At 50.2% G+C, this 23230-nt stretch overlaps 1 protein-coding gene across 2 annotated transcripts in view; it reads left to right on the forward strand.

The window, feature by feature from the left end:
* The window catches only part of caln2 (calneuron 2), a 33668-nt gene that overhangs the window by 1713 nt on the left and 8725 nt on the right, over nucleotides 1-23230 (forward strand). For both annotated transcript variants that reach the window (XM_053846584.1, XM_053846585.1), the window contains 3 exons: nucleotides 7625-7749; nucleotides 14067-14210; nucleotides 17956-18068. In XM_053846584.1, the coding sequence (XP_053702559.1) occupies nucleotides 7632-7749; nucleotides 14067-14210; nucleotides 17956-18068 (375 nt within the window). In that variant the 5' untranslated portion in view covers nucleotides 7625-7631. The remainder of the gene's footprint in view (nucleotides 1-7624; nucleotides 7750-14066; nucleotides 14211-17955; nucleotides 18069-23230) is intronic.

Consider the following 23230-nt stretch of genomic DNA (forward strand, 5'->3'; position numbering starts at 1 on the left):
AGACGTCGTGACTGCAACTATGAACGCTATTCCAACCAACCCCTGCGAGTTCTGCGACGCCACGCGCTCGCGCATTGTGAACGATTGTGAATCCATTCCGAAACGTCCAAATTCCCATAGAATAGAGGGAAGTAAAAAGCGGAACTGCAGTGTCTCCCGAACACCATACGGGGCGGACGTAAACAAACACGGCCGACCTCCAGATCCATCACTCTCCAAGCAGTTTCTGACCCTCGACATCCTGTGGAACGTGTCAGCAGCTACTGTTTTAATTGGCTGAACAACACAAACACTCCCCACCTTTACCTCTCAGACTCCGCCCATCCAAACCTCCGTCAGGCTCCGCCCTCGTGAGGAGCTGCGTAACAAAACAACAAGCACTCACTCCACACTGACATCGGCGTGAAAAAGATTAGCCTCCATTTTTATTTAGCATGTACATTTATTTATTTTTGCATGTTTTCTTTTTACAAATAACGCAGATTTGGTTCAAATCAAAGCTTTTTTTTAGGATAAAACACTAGTGTTTTCTGAGCTCATTTGCAAAGCTCCTTCTTTCCCGTCATGTCGCTCCAGACGGATAAATGATGAGCAACCTTCACCACCAATTCTTTTTAAAAATCAGCCACATAATTGTGTTTTTCTGTCTGCAACAATGCATGAAACTCCCTTCATTTCCACCTCATTTTAAAAGCCTGGACTCGGTGCAGCTGCAGAACTTTAATGAAGCGTGTTCTGGTTCCATGTCCACGGCCTCTCTGATTGGTCTGCGCCTGGTCATGTGACGGTGTTCTGTCATTAGCCGGTAATTGAAAGAACAACTTAACCTTGAACAAATATGTCGGGCCTCTCGTTGCTTCTGGTGCCGTCATGTTGCAAATGTAATTACGTTTCCATCAAGAGACATGAATCATGTATTAGTTTGTTTCCTGCTGCATCATCTGGATGGTAGCGCGGCTCTGAGCAAGTGTTTGATCTTCTGCGCCGCAGCGGCGAGATGTTGCCGAGCGGATCCACTGGTTTCCACTGCTTTGTTGTGGGAGTGTTGTCAGAAACGGACCAAGTTGGAGGCCATTGTTCTCTGGGGTTGGTTTGCAGAGGTGCTGCGACGGTGAGAGGAAAAACACCTTCAGTTTTGTACCTGAACATGGCGTTAAACTCACGGCTCTGAACACCTGTTGAGGAAGTCTCGTCGTGAATCTGAGGAACTTGTGCTGAGTCAGCAAAACTGGCATATGAAAATGACTTCACTTCCTCAGCAGCAGGCGAGCCGACATGTCAAACAAGCGGAGAGGTAAAAGTAGCCGGAGAGCCAATTACTCCGGTAAATCCAATGTTTCGAGAGCTCGGCTCCAGAGTTAAAGGGAGCCTCAGGAGGCTGCTTTTGTTCTGACTGTGGCTCTGGAAACATTGGCTCACAATCGTAACTGTTACACATGTTCAACGTTTTGGACCCAAATCTGCAAGGTGGAGGTGTCTGATGAAGAAGCGAGCAGGAAGCAGGAGACACAGCAGGATCAGGAGGAGGGCAGGGACAAGTCGTGACCAGAGGAGACCAGAACCAGGCGCAGAAAAGACTTGACCTTGATGAGACGAGATGAATGCGATGACTAGACAAGGCGAGAAGACTTGGCTCCACATGACGAGACCATGACTTGATGTGGAGACTCCAGGTGAAAGGCAAAACGTGGCTAGCCCAGCAGCAAGTTTGGCACCCCTGATCTCGAGTGGTTGTCTGTTGATAGGTGTGCCCTGTCCAGCGTGTCCCCTGCCTCCCACCCCATGAAAGGCATGGCAGTTTCTCCTGAACCTCTGAGCTGAAGGTGAACACAACGGAACTCTACATTGGCGCAGTGTTGTGATCCCTGAAGCGCTGACCGCTATGACTCGACAGAATAGAAAAGTCTGAGAGACAACCACAGTAGCTGTTCATGACCGCGTGGCCACGGCGGCAGTCCAAGCTAATGTAGCATCAGACAGTCTTCTAAGTGCTGGCTAACATGTGCTTTGCTGTAGATAAAGATGAAGCCTGGGCAGCGGGTGCCCTCTGACATGGCGCCGGCCCAGCGGCCCCAGCGGGCCCAGCTCCTCCTCCCAGCTCTTGTGTGTCTGGCAGATTAGCTGATGGTCCGAGGCCGTGGAGTGTGTTTTGTTTGACCCTGGCGACCTCCATCAAGCAGCTGGAGGCTGACGCTCGGCGCCTCCGCCGAGGAAAGGTTCGCAGAGTGATGAGTAAGATGGAGACGGTCCCAGCTGCCGCTCTAGCGCTGCCCAAGGTGACTTTGCCAGCGCCAACACGTGAGGCAAAGACAGTTATTGGACTCCTGCGCATCAATCCCGTCACGAGTTCCGCCGTGAACAGGAGGGAGAGACACTGCCGTGTTGTGAGAGTGGCTGCACGTCCTTCTCTGATGTCTCAAGCCACTGCTGTCACGGGGGCTGTTTTCCCGCATCCAACACTGCCTCCGCCCATTAGCTCCTCTCTTATCTTCCTTGGAGTCAGTTGGAAGCAGAGTGAATGGTGGGATTTTTACTGGTCGGATCTGAGAAACCTTTTGTGGACAGAAATGAACTGTCCTTTTGCAATGAAACTGTGAAACATGCGTCACACGGTGACAGCCCGGACACTCACTGGTGCTGCCGTCCTTCCTGGTCGACATTTGTCACTGGGGTCCTGACTGCTCCATGCAGCGAGGGTGAAGGGCGACCCTCACGTATGAAGAAGCCTTCAGCTGTGTCCCACTCCTCCCCCTAACGCTAGCACTTGGTTGAAGCCCCCTCCACTGTGACGCTCCCTCCACTGTGCTATGAAGCTCCCTCCACTGTGAAGCTCCCTCCTCTATGAAGCTCCCTCCACTGTGAAGCTCCCTCCACTGTGGAGCTCCCTCCACTATGAAGCTCCCTCCACTGTGAAGCTCCCTCCACTGTGGAGCTCCCTCCTTTATGAAGCTCCCTCCACTATGAAGCTCCCTCCACTGTGAAGCTCCCTCCACTGTGAAGCTCCCTCCACTGTGGAGCTCCCTCCTTTATGAAGCTCCCTCCACTATGAAGCTCCCTCCACTATGAAGCTCCCTCCTCTACGAAGCTCCCTCCTCTATGAAGCTCCCTCCTTTATGAAGCTCCATCCACTACGAAGCTCCCTCCACTATGAAGCTCCCTCCACTATGAAGCTCCCTCCTTTATGAAGCTCCCTCCACTGTGAAGCTCCCTCCACTGTGAAGCTCCCTCCACTATGAAGCTCCCTCCACTGTGAAGCTCCCTCCACTGTGAAGCTCCCTCCACTGTGGAGCTCCCTCCTTTATGAAGCTCCCTCCACTATGAAGCTCCCTCCACTGTGAAGCTCCCTCCACTGTGAAGCTCCCTCCTCTACGAAGCTCCATCCACTACGAAGCTCCCTCCACTATGAAGCTCCCTCCTCTACGAAGCTCCCTCCTTTATGAAGCTCCCTCCTTTATGAAGCTCCCTCCTCTATGAAGCTCCCTCCTTTATGAAGCTCCATCCACTACGAAGCTCCCTCCACTATGAAGCTCCCTCCACTATGAAGCTCCCTCCTTTATGAAGCTCCCTCCACTGTGAAGCTCCCTCCACTGTGAAGCTCCCTCCACTGTGAAGCTCCCTCCACTATGAAGCTCCACTATGAAGCTCCCTCCACTATGAAGCTCCCTCCTCTGTGAAGCTCCCTCCACTGTGAAGCTCCCTCCACTGTGAAGCTCCCTCCACTGTGAAGCTCCATCCACTGTGAAGCTCCCTCCACTGTGAAGCTCCATCCACTGTGAAGCTCCCTCCACTGTGAAGCTCCCTCCACTGTGAAGCTCCCTCCACTGTGAAGCTCCCTCCGATGACCAAGTGAAGCGATTGACGTCCCTCAGAAGTGGGACAACACTTGATGAGGTCATGCGTAAAGACGGCGTGTCATTGGCTGCCGTGCTGTGTCTTGTTTCCTGCATATCCAGTGTTGGAGACAACGTTTTGGAAATGCCAGCTCCAGTGTTTCTGCAACCTCTTGCATCGGCGCTGATCATCTCACTTGGTTTGGTGAACCAGCGGAGGAGAAATGGGCGGAGCCTATGTTGCGGTGACAGACGTGTCAGAGGTGTGAGGATGCTAACGTTAGCCTGGATGCTAGCCCACTGTTGTTTGTTCAGCATAAATCCAACCCTACTGTTGAACATCCATGTTGTATTGTTCATGTTGTGGGACACGGTGGAGCATTTGGCTGGCTGACGTGTGACGCCAGAGAAAGTCAACAAAGGGCAGAGTGGTCCTGGCTACTAACATGTCCCTGTTGTCCTGTCCAACATTGTGGTGAAATCAAGTCCTTTGGTCTCCTGGACATCTCTCCACACTTCATCTTCCCACTTGGTTTCAAGTCAGCTCCGGAGCTCCCTGGGTTTGAAGGGATCATTTCAAGTGGTGAACAGCCAGTGAGGAGGAGTGGGACACACCACACTGACACGTGAGGCGCAGAGCCCAGGGTTAGAGGGAGAGATGGGACACAGCCTTCACCGCGTGACCTTGCTTCTGGTTCACTGCTCGACTGGAAAGGTTCTCTTCTCTGAAGAACCACAGAGGAAGCCCCAAGGATCACGCTGGTGCTGCTCACTCCTTCGTTCTGTCCACTCAGCAGCTTACAGAGGCTGTTGTGACGGCTGCACACATGTATCTCACCCGGCAGTCATGTCTAGTCGGGGGGTGAGTTCCACCTCCCAAACCCCTGCTCTCACTGCTGACTGCCTCACTGCAGACGTTCCACTGGAATCCCCGGGGTGACAGTGACCGCACAGGTCTGCCACCCCTCACCTGCCTGGCTCTCCACGTCCTCGTCTCCCTGGCATCCGTCTGCGACAACACTCTTCTCTTTAGTGCGCAGCAGTAATTGAATCCAAAAATACACATGTAAAACAAGGATGGAGTGAGTGAGGCGGAGAAGTGGAGTGCAGAAGACGGATTGATGAAGTTGGATGTGTGTTCTGCGCAGTACGTGAGAGAGAGAGACAGAGAGAGGCTGAGGGGGTGTTTTTGTGAGGAGCTATTGTGCGAGCAGATGGGCTGCTAAAACACACACTTATTCATCTCATATGTCTTCATGCTTTCTCCCCTGCTTCCTGTTTGATTTCATTTCTCCTGCAAACGTGCTCCTGCTTTGTCTCTCTCTGGGTCCTGGTTTACCTTCTGGAGTCTTTTCCTCAGCTTGTTTCAACAGCATTCCCCCGCTGAGTTACGGCCAGTGATGTGTATGGTGGGGCAGATCCGCGGTGTCCACAGCGTCCATGGCCACCGATAACATGAAACCAATAATGCTCTATGGTTTTTGAATGTCAGTATATGACAATTTTGTAAAATGTGAGTTTGTACTGCAGTGAAAGCTGAGAGCATGATGCACAAGAAAACATACAGAGGAATGTTGCACAAATAACTATATATATATATATATATATATATATATATATATATATGGAAAAAAAAAAACTCAAAATAACGTAATTGCGTAAGTACTTGGTATCGGTGTCAGTAAGTACTCAAATGCAAGTGCTTGTATACATTTTGGACAAAAAAAAAACTCGTATTGGTACATCCCTACTTAAATGAATGAGATTATTATTTTGGAATGGATTCACACCGCTAATGTGAAGTGCCGTGGAGTCAGAGCTCCCAGCCGCACTGATCACGACGCGTCCTGGTGGTTCAACTCTAAACTCACAAATGAAAGTCGGTTTTGCATATTTGAAAGTGTCACATGTTCGAGCTTGCTTAGCACGTGCTTTGGTTGAACACCGGATCATGTTGAGAAAAACATTGTGAACCATGGTTTTTCTCCCTCTCACTGTGCAGCTCTGATTCTCATTGCTTTTATTTTGTATCCTTTGTGTAAAAATGTTACTCTGCAAATCATAACTGTCGCTAAAATATTTCAAAAGTGTAGACGTAATTCCAGTTATGAGCGAAGGATAACAGCTCTCAAACCCAGATGTCAGAAATTCAGCCGACGTGAATCCTGTGCACTGAAAAGTGTATTTTTCTTTGGTGGCTGTGAGTGAAGTGATTTGAATCTGGCATGGACAGACAAAGTTATGCTGGTCGTAGCTGGTCTTCCATGGAGCAGGAGTCTGAGCAGAGTGTGGCTTCAGTCTGGCTCCTCATCACTGGAGGATGGTTTCAGCATGAAGCATCTCTGTGGTGTCTTTCACCTCACACACTTCTTCTCCACTGACTCCAACATGCAGCTCCTCCCTCTGCACCAGCGTTTCCTTCCCCTTCACGTTCATGGTGCTGGAACAGAAGACCCTCTGCTGACATGGACTCACCGAGGTGCTGCCGGCCTCAGGAAGTGACTTGGCAGGCCAGGTCCAGGTCATATTTTGGCCATTGCGGTCGCCATATTTGTTTACCGCCGTAATCTCGCGGTGATCTCGCGGTAAGTGGCGACACCGGCGGCATGGAAGCGCTGCTACTGATGGGATGTCTGACGCTGATGACAGGAGGAAACCACAGATAAGTTGTGAAAGTGTAGAAAAGCATCACCCTCACATACTGACTTCATGTCTGTTAGCGTTTGTCATTTGACTCAGATGCTTGTTTATCTATTGTTTATCAAGTTATTTTGGTACAAACAGATTTTTTACAGAGCAACTTGTCAGTGCTTGACATGGTGTGTCGGGAGGGGGCGGAGTTATGGGTTGGGGGTGGAGTTTTGGACGCCCCGTTTCAACATACAACTCAGCAGTTTCAGTCTTCATGTGTGAAGGAGAGGCCAGATGAGTCTGGGCTGAAGCCACTTGAGCTGCATGTCCCTCTGCTCCAGCGATCACAGACGCGCGCGCGCGCGTGCGTGTGCATCTCGTTGGCTCATGTCTGCAGAGTGGATGGATGTTGCCATGGTGACCTGAGTGGCGTAAATGTGCAGGTGGGACAGGAGTAGAACCAGGAGCAGATGGACCAACAAACACGTTTCCTCGGTGCTCACAAGCCATCAGCACTTACACACACACACACACACGGCAGAGTCAGTGACCGCACACACAGGAGGAGACCTGGGCCCGTCTCTCCACTGATGACCTTTTCCTGTCCACTCTCCGACTCCATCCGGAGGCTCAGAGGAGCCACGTCTGGAGGGCAAATGAGGAGGGGTGTTTGCTCTGCTCCCGGGACCTGGGGCTCCTTCCACACTCTTCTCACGTCACCGTCTGCACAGTCAGGGATGAGAGACGGGTACGGCTGTGATCAGACCACAGCAGGGGGCGGCCACTGACTGATGCCCTGTCAGGCCCCCAGGGGTCGGGAGGCAAGAGTCAGCCTGGCTGACAGCAGGGGGGAAGACGAAACAATGCTGAGTGACAGGTCTGGAGCCTGCTCCCTCTGAGGACCTGCAGACCAGAACAAAGCAAAGACAGACAGAGAATGGCTGGCGGATCATTCCATGTTCCTGACGACTGCTGCTATTATCCCAGCAATAGAAGGATGCTTTTTGCGCCTGACTCGATGGAATTATAATGGGATGACATCATTTGTCACTTTGATTGTGCGACAAGGCGACGGAGCGGAGCATGAATCTTTCTGAAGCGGGTCTTTGACCTTGGTGGCAGCAGCGCTGACTGACTGACTACTGTGTGTCTCCCTCTGGCAGGGCCAAGATGCCGTTCCATCATGTGCGAGCGGGTCTGCTCTATCCTGACAACTACCTGAGCGGCTCCCTGACGGAGGGCAGCGAAGCCTTTCAGCTCACCAGCATCTCCACCGAGGAACTGGGCGGTGAGTGTGTTGACACGGAGCTGCCGTTAATGTTTGACCACTGGAACAACAAGCTCTCTCCGGGGAGCGCTCACGTCCCGCCACTTCACAGACCTCTGACTCAATCTATTGGCTTTTCTTTTACGCGCTCCGTGGGACTCGCTGCGGCGCTAATTCACCGGCTTCACAATCGCTGCTAACAGTCCTGGAATCCCTGGCTCCAGACGGACTCTGCAGCGCGTAGCTTTCGCCCATGGTCGTGTCGAGCGAGGCCCAGGTTCAGGTCACGATCGCCTCCGGGGACCCCAGCCTTGTCTGGTGTCTGCGGGACCCTGAAGCCGCCGCCCGGCGCCGGGCCTCTCAAGTTCACTGAACACACTCCATCATCTGTCCGGTCACACAGTCGTGTGCTGAGTTCAAATCCTCTCTCTAGCTGGACATTATTGTTGTCAAAAGAGAAACTATTCTGACCAGTATAGCTCATTAAATAGTTAGTGGTGGGAGTTAATTACCATTAATTAATGACAACAAACAAGTGTTGAAATATTTAATTTAATTTAATGGAACAGACAACAGGGACCCTCTGTCAGTGCAGCAGTTCCTGCTCCACTGCTCCCACTGATGCAGCAGACACATGGCAGCGAGGATGAGAACAACAACAACAAACATGGAGGAATCCTCCCTGAACCAAAGCAAACTAAAGCTTCTGTTTGCTTCTACAGTGGTGAGGAAATATATTTAATATTTGATGAGAACTGCCATTATAAACTGAAGAAAATATTTTGTTTATTGTCAAGAAAGTCTTACTCTGCTGCCCACAGTGAACTGAGAATTAAAACATGGTGATCAGTAATAAGAAATGAAAATATAAGTACATTGCAAAACAAGTGTGTGCAGTAAAAGCATAAGATGCGTTTGTTCATTTACATGAGGCAGTGATGCAACACTGTAACATGAAGTAGGAAAGCAACGATTAAGAACTGTAGTGTTTCGGAGTAAGAAGGACAAAGGACAATAAATAAATAAAAATGTATATCATAAATATTTGATCGGATGCTGCGGTAGTTTTAAAAAATGGCATCATTTAAAAAAAATACATACAAATGTCTATATTGTTTTGGCCAAAAGCATTTCAGTTTCAGTGATGAAATTATTATTATTATTGTTACAAGAAATATGAACAAAATATTATTTCAAAGATTAGTAATTAGGAAGAAGCATTTATGCTTTTTAAATGTAAACGACATGAGTGTTGAATGAAATAGAGCTTGTGCCACAGACTGGTCCAGACTGTGTTGACTATATATTGAAACATAACCATGGATTGAGAGGAACCTTGGTGAGAAGTCGAGCTTCTCAACATGTAAATATTTTTCACGCTTCTCCCCGGCCTCTTTAGGGCCCGATCGTTATGCCGCACGGCCCCATGTGGCCCCAGGGCCGCACGTTTGAGAGGGAAACCACCCGTCAGTGAGCTGTGCTTCCCTCAGTTGTTCACAAAGATGTGAGGAAGCAGGGAGAGTTTGAAGTGGATCCAGAAGCTGTGTTTGTGTCCTACGGTGAAGCTGAACCCACTGCTCAGTGTGAGTCTGCCTGAATTCAGGTCATTGTTCCAAACATCCGGCTGGAAACCTGTTGTCTTCTCCCCGCTCCCGTCTGAAACAGGCCTTCTACTGTCACACGAGGATGTCGCTGAGTCACAGACGGGACCACCTGTGAGTCGGCAGAGGAGCAGAGCTCTGCGATGCTGCAGCGGCGTGCCAGCGTTGTGACGCCGTATTCTGCCCGTCACCCACCAGCAATGCCTCACTCTAGTTAGAGCAGCTGTCAGAAGGTGTCACAACCTGACGCCAGCTGCGTGACCGGGACGTGGCGCTGATGGAGGCGAAAACCCAGCGCGTGATGTTAACGGCTGGCAGAGAGTCAAGTCATGGGTTTTCGCCTGCTGCAGTGAGTCTTGCATCACACGTTCAAATGGCTGTGAAAGCGTTTCCACTGCAGATGTGGGGCGGAATCGTGGAAGGTCTGTCTCTGGATGAACTCATTCTACCTCTGTTTTTACAACCGCGGTGAAAGCAAGTGAATGATGTCGAGTTGTGAGCCTGCGCCACATGAAGCTGGGAGTTTCCTCAGGGCCAGACTGGAAAGTGGGGCCGGAGTTACGTTACTTTAGTGTAGCAGAATAAAAGAGCCTGGACATGTCATGCTTGGGTAATTTTTATCATTTCATTTTACATTGGGATTCTCAATACAGATCCTCTTTTCAGTGCTGAACAGTTTGCTGACAGAACGAGGGGTGAGGTCTTTTTAAGAAGGTGCTTTGTTGGAGGGCATTTTCTTCAGTAGCTGTTACATATTTCTTTATTTTGTGGGAGAAAGATTACTGTTTAATTCAGCTCATTACTCATTGAGAGACTATATTTTAGACTAGTCGCTGCTCTTTATAAATAAACAGCTGGTGACGGCACTGTGCGCGACCGCACTGCACATGCTGTCAGTGGAGGTCTGCAGCTATGTTTGAAGCTTTGAATGACGTCTCTCTCGCTCAAAAGATGTGCCCCGGTGTCTGGCGGAATCCTGAGGCTTTCGGCTCTAACTGAGCCGGATTTCATGTGTCGACAGTCTACGGTGTGGCCAGGATGGCGAGTTGAAAACGAGTAACTTTTTGAGCAGCATCCAATGCATTTTCGATGGAGGCGGGTTTCACCTCGTGTTGGCGACTCTCAAACGATACGACTTAGTAGGGCGACAGAGGAAGAGTGCAGCTGCGTTTTGAGCTTTTCGCAGAGATTCTACGCCAAAGTTTGGGTAAGCTGCGAGCCGTTGAGGTAGAGGCAAATTTCTGTAGTGTTGAATCCTCTTCCTATTCATTTTCAATGGGAAAAACTGGTCACAAAACCTGGGAAAGGTGGGAAGGTTAGAGACGCCCCGTAACGCTGTTAGGTGAATTGAATTTGGACCGCAGGTGGTTTGAGTTCCACACTGCCAAGGCGTCCTCAGACTCCGAGCGAACCTGTCTTATGTGGACCCAAAATAAATGTGTAGCATCTGAGAACTCTCACTTCAGGGAGAGACGCCGCAGGTTGGTGGAGGATGCTCTGCTCCCTCTTTGTCGCTGCCATCCTTCCGGCTGCTTCTGAAGGCACGTCATCCATCGGCGTGGCCTCCAGCGCTTCATCTGGCCTCTGTGTCTGACTCTGTTTTGGGGCGCGCCCTTGTGCAGCCTCCACATCTCTCCTGTTACTGTAGTTAAGAGAGTCAGGCGGCGATCTCCAGGTCGATGTGCGATGGGCTTATTAGAGGGACTGAGAGGGAAGCTGCGTGATGTTGGCGCTGAGAATATCAATGACGGAGCGGAGAGAGAGCGAGAGATTAAGCTCATGTAAGATTCATGGCTGAAGTTAAGGGAAGCAGGATTAGTCCAGCAGGACGCCCCCCGCCCCCCGCCCCCCACCCAGCCAGAAGATGGACGCCATCTTAAAGCCCCGCCCCCCGACTGACAGGTAATTAGCCTCTTGAGTGACCGGCGTGTTTTCCCGCCAGAGCTTGATCCCTTCTCTCAGAGTTCAGGTGGGGTTGGGAACTGCAGTTAACCCTTAAAGCGTTGCTTATTGCCAATTATGAAGCCATTAGCCAGACACATGGGCCTTGACCTGTACTGAACCTTCATCAAAGTCAACTCGCTCTCTTCTAACCAGGGAGGCGCCGCTCAGGGTCGCTGCTGCCGATCACCGATCACATGGATTGACAATGAATTTGTCATCAAAACCATGAGGACTTCTGAGTACATGATGTGAAAACGTCAACCATTAAATCATTGAATTCAGACACGTTTTTATATCCCTCTTCAAGGAGACAAAAAAATAGAAAAACCCTGCTGAATGCAGCAACTATTGTGTCAAAAGGACCCAACTGAAAAACCTGTCATCCCATGTGAGAGGTGGCAGGTGAGTCTGTGCTGTGTCCGTGACATACTGACTGACTGTAGCGCAGTGCTTCTCAAACAGTGGGGCGATGCCCAGGGGGGCGGCGCATGAGACCTCGGGGAACATGCTTTTTTGCCTGTTCAGTTCAATTGCGACCATATTCACAACACTGACCTGAGAAATGATAAATGAATGTCTGCAGAGAAAAGACGACGCGCACACTTCAAGTTCCAGGCCACTTATGACGGGAAGCCTGGATGCCCCTCCCCGATGCCAAGTGGAAACCGTGACACCGTCTCCTCTGCCGCACTCGTTTTACTTCCAACAATCTTAGAAACATGCATAAAACATGAAGGAACATATATTTATACAAAATGGCTAATAATAAATACGTTTGTATTTTAAATTTTGTTTCACCCAGCTTGAAATGTGCTGAGTTTTGCTGTGACAGATATTACAGCGAGGTAGTGGAGCGTCTGTGATCTGATGTTCACAATGCCTCGCAGTCATGGAGGCATTCCTCTCCTTCGCCCTCCATCCAGGGAGCGATCACTCATTGGCTCGTGCCCAGCATCCAGACTGGGCTCTGGACGGTCCGAGTGCTGCGGCTTGCACGTGCAGCATCACAGAGAAAGTTTCATCTGGAGCCGATCCGTCTGGTGCCAGGGGCGGAAAATTGCCTTTAAAAAAGGGAGCGCGTGTCAGTTGTGTCAATGAGCTCCGGGGACATTGCATTGTGAGTCGAGCTGCGGTGGAAAGACTGCAGGACTGGTGTCACCAACACAGCCTTTTCAGGGTAAGACAGACCCACTCCTGGTGCCGGAGCGCCAGCCTCTGTTCAGGTGGGACAGTCAGGCCTTGTCAGCGTCACACGGCCGGCAGCTGCTCAGCATCACGTCTCTGTCTGGCCTCAGTGTGTGTGTGCATTTCTCAGGCAAATCACGCCTCGGAGAACATGATTTTTTCATTGATCCCAGAGCACCAGAGCGCCATTGTTGGTGGCTGTAATGTTTGGATCCACTAGTCTGTCATTAATATTCATCATTGCGCCTCCATCTGGGCGCATCCGGCAGCAGATTGAATCTTCATAATGTATCAACGTGCAGGCAGCATCCCTGAACTCACCCTCAGGTTGGGCACCACGGCTGTACGCAGCCGAGTCAGGGCAGCAGTCAGGCTTGTGGAGGAGCGCCGACCCGGCCACACCATGAGTGGACCCTCATGTCTCAGCTGTGTTCAGGGTGAGTTCAATTATCGGCTGTGGAAACAGTCGGGGCTGACAGTCATATCAAGCGGCGTAGATGTGGGCGCCATTGACTTGACTCCTCTATGTTGGGACGTGGCTCCTGCCACCAATAACGTGGCCCCGCGATGATAAACAGTTGTGCCAATCTCACATCTCCTGCTGTCGTCCATCTTTCTTTGGGATGTTTGGTTCGCGGCGTCCTCTCCAGCACACGGCGATGGCGAAGGAACGAGTGTGGAGTTAGAGAAGAGGCGGGGATGAGGGAGGGTGGGGCAGGTGTGAGTCTGACATCCCACTCACCTTGAGTCCTGTGAGAGTGTTGTGTGTTGATGGGGAGGCTTGGTGCCTCCTCAGGTTCCATCCCACCACAGAGAGAGATTCACATCTACAGACAAGCAGATGAACGTCCGCGTGTGCCGCGAGCTCGTCTCCGTCCTGTTTGTCTGACAGTGTAGCTCATTAGAGCCACAGTGAAAGTCGGCGAGTGGAACGTGACGTTCGCTGCTCATTTGCAGCCGCTTTAGTGCCGGGACCCAGCGAGTGGAGGAGAGAAGGAAGCGTCCGGAGACGGAGGAGATTTGAAGTTTGGATCAGGTCTCTGAGTGCGAATGGTTTCCTGTCATTTCACAAGGTTTTGCTTTGTTTACGTGTGAATAGATTAAGAGTCATGAGTCAGTTCTATTACTTGAATGGGTCCTTTTGTTCTGGGGAAGGTGGCCCCCAGATCAGAGAGGTTCAGAGCCCCTGGTTTAGACAACAGCTTCTCGAACCCAAACCACAGCCATCCTGGCCTCCTTCCATCCAGCAGCCACAGAGGTGTTTCGTTCTGCTGCCCCTCAAGTTTCCTTTGAACTGAGACTCTCGCGCTCTCTGAGCGGCTCTTCACAGCCCTGAGGTCCCCGTCGGCTTGCTCACTGGTCTGGTGCGTGGAGAGTAAGGAGCAGTGGAAGAGAGTTCAGCCACTCAAGGAGCAGTCTGTCTATAAAGCCCATGGTTTTTAAAGGCAATAAACAAGAGCGATAACAGCGGCTTAAATCTGCTGCCTGCCAGCGGCTTTTAGCACTGACTCCAAACATCTTCCATCACAGGGGACGGAGGAAGAGCCTTCCTGCTGTGGCTCCTCCTGACGCTCAGTCCCCGATGAGGTGTGTGTGTTTGTTGTGCAGAGATCCGCGAGGCCTTCCGTGTCTTGGACCGAGATGGGAACGGTTTCATCTCCAAGCAGGAGCTGGGCATGGCCATGCGCTCGCTGGGTTACATGCCCAGTGAGGTGGAGCTGGCCATCATCATGCAGAGGCTGGACATGGACGGTGAGGGACGCACACACACACACACTCACACACACACACACATGCTAGTACTGCTGCCCGTGTGGGGACCTCTCAGTGCCAAAACACATGGCTCACCTTAACCAGGACTCAGAACCAAACTGGAACCCAACCATAATGTTCCTGTTATTTCCAAGTCTTCATCCTCAAATTGATGCCTAGGTTTGTGGGGTCCAGCCAAATAGTCCCCATGTTGGCATAAGGTCCTCACAAGGATAGTTTTTTTGTGAAGAATTGGTCCCCACAAGTGAGGATCAACCAGACGCACACACACACTTTTACACACTGTATTTATATCCCTGTGGGGACATCGTGGGGACCTCTCCTGGCCATCACCCTTTCCCCAGCCTCGCCCCCTCAACCTAACCCTCCAAAACACATGACTCACCTGAACCAGGACTCTGAACCAAACTGGAACCAGTCAGAATCATCCAGTTATTTTGAAGTCTTCACCCTCAGATTGAGGCTTGGATGTCCCCAAAAAGTCAGTCCTCATAAAGATAGTGTTTTGTCATGAATCGGTCCTCACAAAGAAGGACAAACACTACAAGTAAACACTCACACAGGTCGCCATAACCACACAACATGGACGTAAAGGTGTGGAGCTCAGTCCCAGGTTCAGATGGGATTTGAACCTGTGACGGGAGCAGGCGCTTCGGGGCCCTCACCCGGAGCCGGAGCGCCGTGGAGCCTCAGACGTTCTGCTGAAGATGATGAGATGCACGTCTGAAAGAGCTGCTGCTGGTGTAAATAGTTCAGTCTAAAAATAAACCCAGGCAGATTCCTCCTCTAGATGCTATCCTGACGCGCACTCCAGCCCCCGAACACACACACACACACGCAGGGGCGCTGCCTCTCGTCAGGTGGGTCATGTGATCCGGCGCCGCTCCTCCCATCATCCATCTCCAATAACAAACTGCTGCGGTGTGTAAAGGTTCTGCGATGAAAACTCTCTGGTATCTCGCCATCAGGTTTCCTCACAGAGACTATCAGCAGAGACATGACTCTCTTTGATGCCAGCAGCCCAGAAAACAAATCCAGCCTCCCCTAAATGCTCACGTATTCCGCGGCTACGACGGGAAGTTCAGAGCCACTGTTCTTTGAAGAGCTGTGGCTGAGACCCACTTGCTTTATTTGGAAACTTAATCTCTGTAAACGGTGCCTTCAGACAACGTGAGCAACTTGCGCTCAGTCAAGTGTTTTGCAATTTCTAGAAACAAGTTGGGTTCATTAAGCAGTGGACAAGTGTTTACTGTCTCTGTTTTCCTGCCAATTGTCAGCTCATTGCAAAGTTGTAGAAAATATGAAGAGAAATGTTTCCATGTTTGAGCTGTTGTTGAGGAACGACTGAATCTCCGAGAGCCAACTTTGTCACCCCAAAAAGAATCGAAACAATTCAATGGCAATTGAAAGCTTCTATTTTTTCATTTTAAAGTTCACACATGTTGCATTCCTCAATGTGAATTATATATTTTAAACGCTATCGTAAACAATCACAGCAGTCGCCACATCACAATGGCAGGTTTGCTGAGGCACATGAAACAACTTTTTCACTTGTTTTATTATTGTTCACATTGTTGGTTTCCAACACCACAAAAATCCCTGGCAGTAAACGTATTCATATTAAAATCATACCAGTATTATTGCCCTACATTTATTTCGTCTGCATAAGCTGACTGACTGCTGTGAGCTCCGTCAGACAGCAGGAGGCAGCAGTGTTGCCGAGCTCCAAAAACACACACAGCAGGCATGAAGAAGAGGTCGCGGCGCTGGTCACATGACCTGCAGCATAGACATGAGTAGCAGAAGCTGCGTAAACACAAACAAGCGACAGCATCAACTTGCTTGTGTCTCGCTTGTGTTCTCTGTCAACACTCTTCAGCACAGTCACAGTCTCCGGAGCGGCGCAACTGAGCCGCTCAGAGTTGTCGGTTTTATATGGCCATTGGAATAACGACTTCAGGTATTAATGTGAGAGTAATGACTTCCCCTGGAAAGAGGAGTCCTGAGGCAAGTATGGGAAATGAGCACGGCTCTCGGGGAGACGCCGGAGTCTCATTTCTTATAAGGCACTTCACAGCTGCCTCGCACCGGTCCACACAGTTCACCGTGGCTTTTATTGCACTTACATTATTGACTGAACCATTTGTTATGGTGCGTGTGTTTGGAGCGTCTCCTGTTTCATAGCTGCGTGGCGTGTTTCTGCTGAGTTCAGTGACTGACCTTTCATTTCCTGCTTTATTGTTGACGCAACCGCCATTGAAAACAGATGCAGTTTCACCTTTTCAGTGAAGAGCAGGTTGCTGCCTCTGACTGGTTCTGAAGGCTTTATTGGAAAATCAAGCAAAAGCAATCACACGGAGCAAACACATCAGGAGGAAATATAAAGCTCACTGTGAACAGTGAGTGGTGTTGTACAGGAGTGCGGCGTTGCTTCAGCAGCCACGGCACAACGCGCCGTGCACCCTCCTGCCTGAGAGCACTCGGCCTGGAGTTGCTGCTCCGCTATTGATTTGCAGCTTTCTTTCACGTCACAGGTTTCAAACCTCCTGCTGAGGACTGATCTGACTTGCTCTGGACCAAGGTTTAGACTGTTTCCTCGGACGTCAGAAGACGATGGCCGAGAACACGTCTCACTCTGATGTGGACCTCGTGAGGCTGATGAGGGTCGTCGTCGACCTCACATCAAGTCTGACCTACTACGCCGTCATTTCTCAAGACGCTGGCAGAGGATTCAAGCACTGACACCTTTCTATAGGAAGAGATGAGGGAGGTGAAGATGAGAGTGCAGGCGTGGAGGAACAATGGCTGACGTCAGAGGGTGAGCTGGAGTGACGGAGCAGCTCCACAGGATGGATGTTCAGAGACGCAGGGGTCAGAGGCAGACATGAGTCTGTCAGAGGAGAGGTTTGGAGAGAGGGACAGTGAAGGAGGCAACCTTCCCTCTGAGCTTGCACACAGCTGGTACGATCTCACAGTGGAAGGAACAGCAACTAGAAGAGCTGCTGTTTGAAGTGAACGACTAGAGCTGGAGTGCGTGACAGTGATGGAGCTATATATATATGTATGGTAAATATTGCAAACGCTGTTATAAACTACTGCAGCAGTCACCACATCCGATAACAATAGATGGCTCACGGTGGTCCAGGTGAGTGCTCAGAGAGTGTGTTTGCTCAGACACATGAAACATTAGGGGGAACACTGGATGGCGGCGCCAGGGGACGGAGAAGTCGATGGCATTGTTGGATGTGATAAATGAAGATGATGAGTGTGACTCAAGAAGCCTGGTTTGACCTTGAAACACGACCCCCCACGAGCACACATGGACAGTGATTCTAGCTTCAGCAGTACTCCGGGGAAACGGTCCTGGGCGGCCATGACGCCCGTCCTTGCCTCTTCTGCAGACACCGACACGCTGCTGCTCCTCCAGCAGACCCCTCTGTCTTCCTCACGCCTCTCTTCCTTCCTCACTTACTCAACTTGCATCAACAGCAGACTCTCTTACATCAGCGTTCTGCCAACCCCGGACCAGCCACAACCCAACACCACGCTCTGAAACTCTCCTCCAAAACTTTGTAAAGCTCCACTGCTGACTGTGAATCACTATCTTCGGAATATCCACAGGAGGTTTTGGCAGAATTCTCTTTTGTGACTCAGACTGTGAGTCACAGATGAGTGTGTTTGGCCGTGTCCCTCTTCAGCGTCTCTGTCTCTGTTGTGGCTGCAGGCGATGGGCAGGTGGATTTTGAGGAGTTCATGACGATACTGGGGCCCAAACTCCTGTCGTCGGACAACCGAGAAGGATTCTTGGGCAACACCATCGACAACATCTTCTGGCAGGTGAGAGCTTTCTCAACTCCCCTCAAGCACATAACAACAAAACTAGACAGCAACTCCTGCACCACCCGACTGCTGCTCACCTTCACCTTCACCTTCTCTTTCTCCTTCTCCTTGTCCTTCACCTTCACCTGCTCCTTCACCTTCTCCTTCTCCTTCTCCTTCACCTTCTCCTTCACCTTCTCCTGCTCCTTCACCTTCTCCTTCACCTTCTCCCTCTCCCTCTCCTTCACCTTCACCTTCACCTTCACCTTCTCTTTCTCCTTCTCCTTCACCTTCTCCTGCTCCTTCACCTTCGCCTTCACCTTCTCCTTCTCCTTCTCCTTCACCTTCTCCTTCTCCTTCTCCTTCACCTTCTCTTTCACCTTCTCCTGCTCCTTCACCTTCTCCTTCACCTTCTCCCTCTCCCTCTCCTTCACCTTCACCTTCACCTTCACCTTCACCTTCACCTTCTCTTTCTCCTTCTCCTTCACCTTCTCCTGCTCCTTCACCTTCTCCCTCTCCCTCTCCTTCACCTTCACCTTCACCTTCACCTTCACCTTCACCTTCTCTTTCTCCTTCTCCTTCTCCTTCACCTTCGCCTTCTCCTTCTCCTTCACCTTCTCCTTCTCCTTCTCCTTCACCTTCTCCTGCTCCTGCTCCTTCTCCTTCTCCTGCTCCTTCACCTTCACCTTCTCCTTCTCCTTTGCCTCCTCCTTCGGCATTGTAGGAAGATCGATGCACACCAGTTATCAGAGTTGAAAAGTGAGCATTTTGTGGTGCGGTGACTGTTGCATGCGTCCTGTGTGGTGCTACCAAAGAGCTTGTTTTGCATCCCTATATTTATCAGCAGCTGCCTGAGCACATCATCTCCGCCTGAGGATTTTCCTCCTTAAGCACAGTCCTACTTCCTGCAGGGACAGCGCGCGCACACACACACACCGTACCTGTTCTCCTGCAATAACTGGCTTTGTTTCCACGCAGGCCTTTGAAGGAACGGAGGCCTGCTGAGAAGTGATTTATGTTTTTGGGTTATGGTGTGGCTTTCTTATCCGCTGGTGTTTCCATAATGATTCCAGAGATGGAGAGGTTTAGGGAGCGTGGAGCTTTCAAGTATCCACAGCGGTCTCAGCCGTGATTAAAGCGGCGGCTCATCTGCATGCGTTTGAACAGGGCCAAGTTGTTGCTCTGGAGAGGGAAAAAGTCGTCGCTGGCTGAGTGTTTTCAGCCTGTTAGTGGAGACGGCCGTCGGTGTTGAAGAGCGGCGTGTGAGAGCAACTATTTCGAGAGCCATTCACTGAGATAAAGAGGCGGTTACTGAGACACATCAGGCAGAGTTTACATCCATTTCTGAGGCTGGCGGAGGGAAATGGTTTGCCTGGAAGAGTGAGACCTGAGCGGCGTGTGTGAAGACAGGAGGTGGAGCAAACTGTGAGGCGCGCCGTGGAAGAATAGAGAGATGAGATGGGGACAGTGTTTGAGAATGTGGAGCGGCTGATGGGGAGGGCGGGAGGGGGGGCGCCCCACATAAAGATACTGGAGCATAAAGGGATGCCACACGGGGGAGCGAAGGCTGCGAATGAAAAAGAGTGAGGAGAGACTCTAATTCATGAAGGTGGCAGGATGTTTCTCTGGGGATGTTTAAATGCTCGCCTCCTACAAATATGGAGGAGAGGGGAAATCAGAGGAGCGACAGAGAGAGAGAGAGGGAGGGGAGGAAGTGCTCGTGTGTCTCAGGCTTCAGAGGATGAATCAGTAGCGACCAGATCTCCTGATAGCTGTGTGGTTGGCTCACTGATTGACCTGCTGCAGGAGCCTGGGTTTGACATGCGCGGTGTCTTCACCTGCTCCCCGCCCACCCGCCCGCGCCCGCGTGCGCGCGTGCGTGCCTGTGCTTATCTGAGGGGCCAGTTCCATGAAGATATCTGCAGCCTGTTGTTGTTGAGTGGATTGCACGGCTCCGGAGGGAAACCTGAGGGAGATGCAGATCTCTGCCGTGGAAATGTCCTGACTCAACTTAGCGCGCTTCTGCTGACGGACTGTAAATTAGATTTGGGAGAAAAAGAGCTTTCCATTGCAAATTAAGCTGCAGCCCCCGAAGACAGTCGTTTTCAGTGGCGGCGATAAAAACCCGGCTCTTTTAAAAGCCACCGTGGCTGCCGTGTTTCCAGGAGAGCGAGCCGCAGATGTGCCACCATGATCCCAGTCCGACCACCTGATATGGCTGGATTTCATGACAGCACCGAGTCGCTTCTCCTTCAGACCGTCTCCGGCCGCGGCAGCTGAAATCACATTCACACTGTACCGGAACACAGCTGCAGACGTCGTGTCATCATTACGAAAACATCCTCAGTCAGACAAAGTTTCTCCTCGAACATCGTTGCACTCTCCTGGCTTCACTCCGATGACATCACATGACGCTCACCGTAACACAGTATGCAACAAATCTTATGTTATTTATGTCTAAAAAACTCAAGGTCAGTTTTCATGAGATCAGTAAGACCTTTTCCCTCTGGGCTCGAATGGTCTGGTCTACTGCTGCGAACCTTAATGTCGTTTTTTCTAAAAGGTTTGTGCATCTTGTTTATTTCCTTCTCTTCAGTGTGAGCTAAAAACTTCACTTGTTTGTGGCTTTACTGGCATCTTGCCGGGTGTCCGATTGAACACATTGCACATATGTATGTAACATGAATTACAGTGAACTCTTGTTTATCACGTGTTATGTGAAGTAGCCAGTTTATTTTTTACAATTATTATACAATACAATACTGCACTATGGAATGAAACCAAAGATCAAAACCTGTTTTCAGGCCCCAACATTTTTAAAACAAATAAAAATATGTATAATGTTTTCTTACAAATAACTATGAGTTTTTAGAAATACTGTAAAATAATCTTTTATATGTAGATGTAATGTAGATGTAGTCAATACGAGTTTGGACTCGCGTGTAATTCACAGTTCCTCTGACTTTGCCTCTTTGTTCCGACTGCGCTCCGCTGTTGTTATCGCTGTCAACAAAGCTTTCGTGAGGTTTGTTAGCTTTTGTGTGGATAACGTTGGTATCCAGCGTAATGTTCTTTTCTGACAGGCATAAATCCACCAGGCTAAAGCAGAGTGCATCCTTACAATGCTCTTGTTTCAGACAGTTACTAGCCTTTTTGCATCCTTGTTGAAACTCATTGTTGTCTTCCTCCTTCTTGATGGAACGAACCAAAGATTCATTTATTCTCTAATGTTGCCCTACAGTCGCACAGCGTCTGCCTTCCTTCAGCATGTCCAGAAGTGTAACTCTGTCTGCCATAGTTAGCGTCGTCCTCTTCCTTTAGGGCGTGTCCTCTGGTGCCTTTGCTGGGCAGAGCGTGTTGTCAACATTGTGGAATTTGTCGTGGAGAAAAGGCTGTACAGAGACGAGCCATGGAGACTGTTGACATAAATCCGCAAAACAGTGAAACCGCGAAAAGTGAACCGTGTTACAGCGAGGTAGATACTGTAGATAAATGACTCCTCACCTTGGTTGCTCCTCAACACCTTCTCATTGTCCTGATTTCATGGCATCATATCACCCGCCTCTGTCTCCGGACACATGAGGTGACGCTGGATCATTTTCCCACGCCACACCTGACACGCTCTCACGGTACCCGGGTGATAAACTCTGGGTTAGAGGATATTTCTGACACCTAGCTAGAAATCGATGAACCTCCATCCTTCGAGAGGCGGGTCAGAGAGCTCCGTAGCGGAATGCTAAACTGACCATAATCCTGCTGACGCATTCAGCGCTGCACCGACCGTGTGAAGTGACAGCGTTTATCCAGGAATAAAGCCAAGATTCGGGCGGGATACATCGGATCCACACAGGAGTCAGATGCGCTAATTGCCTCCACACCAGGCGCAGGCCAGATTTCAACAGTTAACTGGTGCCAAACTGTAAAAAGGGTGATACAAAAAGTTGTGCATCAGGCATCCATAACATCCAAACAACAATATAGTAGTGAAAGTTATCCAGAGACAGAGTGAGCGCGAGAGAGCGAGACAGAGAGAGAGAGAGAGAGAGAGAGAGGTCAGAAAACCGTGGGGCTCCACTCTTACTTTTTCTCGACTGCCAGCATCACTGCTCTTACAGAAGCCCCAAGGTGACTTAAGGTGCGCAGCAACTCAAAACTTCCACATGCTCCCATCCACCTCAAACCACTCAACTGCATTCCAGCATCACACAAACAGAAAATACCTGCAAACAGGCCCTTCAGTCCCTCCGTCCAAGTCAATAAACTTGTATTGTTATCAATGTTATCTCTTTTTAAATGAACTGAAATTATTTATTAACCTTCTCCAACCAAAAATCAAAGAACTGCAAAACCAAGTTTCCATCCAGCCCAGATGGCGTGGTGATCCAGGCCACATCCGGCCCTGATCCGGGCAAAATATGATGGTCTGATTCCAGGCAGCAGCCGACTCCGGTCCTCATCTGGTCGGCAGGCAATTCCTGTGTGTCTGTGTGGATCTGAGCACTTGTAGCTGGACCGGGCTGCGGCCTGGCGTCGTCTTTTCCCGCCATCCGAATCTGACGTAAATATGTGCAAGGTTGTTTTCGAGTTGGACGCGACCCGCGCACGTGACTTGACCGTCGTGAGAGCAACGCCCCACTCAGTTCCAGCCCAGGAAGCTTGTGCTGATCAACTTGACCCCTGTTTGCGAGCGGGTTTTCGGAGCGTCTCGTACAGAAACATTTGTTTTGAACGTCCCGCTGCGTTACATAACAACTTCCATTTGGTGGCATGTTCCTGTCTGCAGTGGAGCAGCACAAGTGTAATTACCTTAAAGAGGCTGGCGACGGAGTCTGTGGAGAATTGGGGTCGGCACAGGGGAACGTTCCGTGTCACATTTGTTCAATGTGCTGTTATTTTTAACGCTCGCTTAAAAAACAGCGTCATCAAATGGGAAGAGACTTTTTTCTAAGTGGCTCCAATTGATCTATTATTCATCAGTGGATGGATGTTGCCTCTTCTTTCTTCATTAAAAAATAACTTACCTGCAATTTTGTCGCAGAAACGTGTTTGTGTGCATGTGAGAGAAGTGACGAAGCCGGGGGGAGGGAGGGGGCCAAAACTGGAGCCGAGTCCTGTCATTTGAGGTTTGGTCTCCTGAACAAACAGCCAGTCTGTGGTGCGTTTGGGGCCCGGTGATTTCG

This window comes from Synchiropus splendidus, chromosome 17 (assembly GCF_027744825.2).
Source record: "Synchiropus splendidus isolate RoL2022-P1 chromosome 17, RoL_Sspl_1.0, whole genome shotgun sequence".
Classification (NCBI taxonomy): Eukaryota; Metazoa; Chordata; class Actinopteri; order Syngnathiformes; family Callionymidae; genus Synchiropus; species Synchiropus splendidus.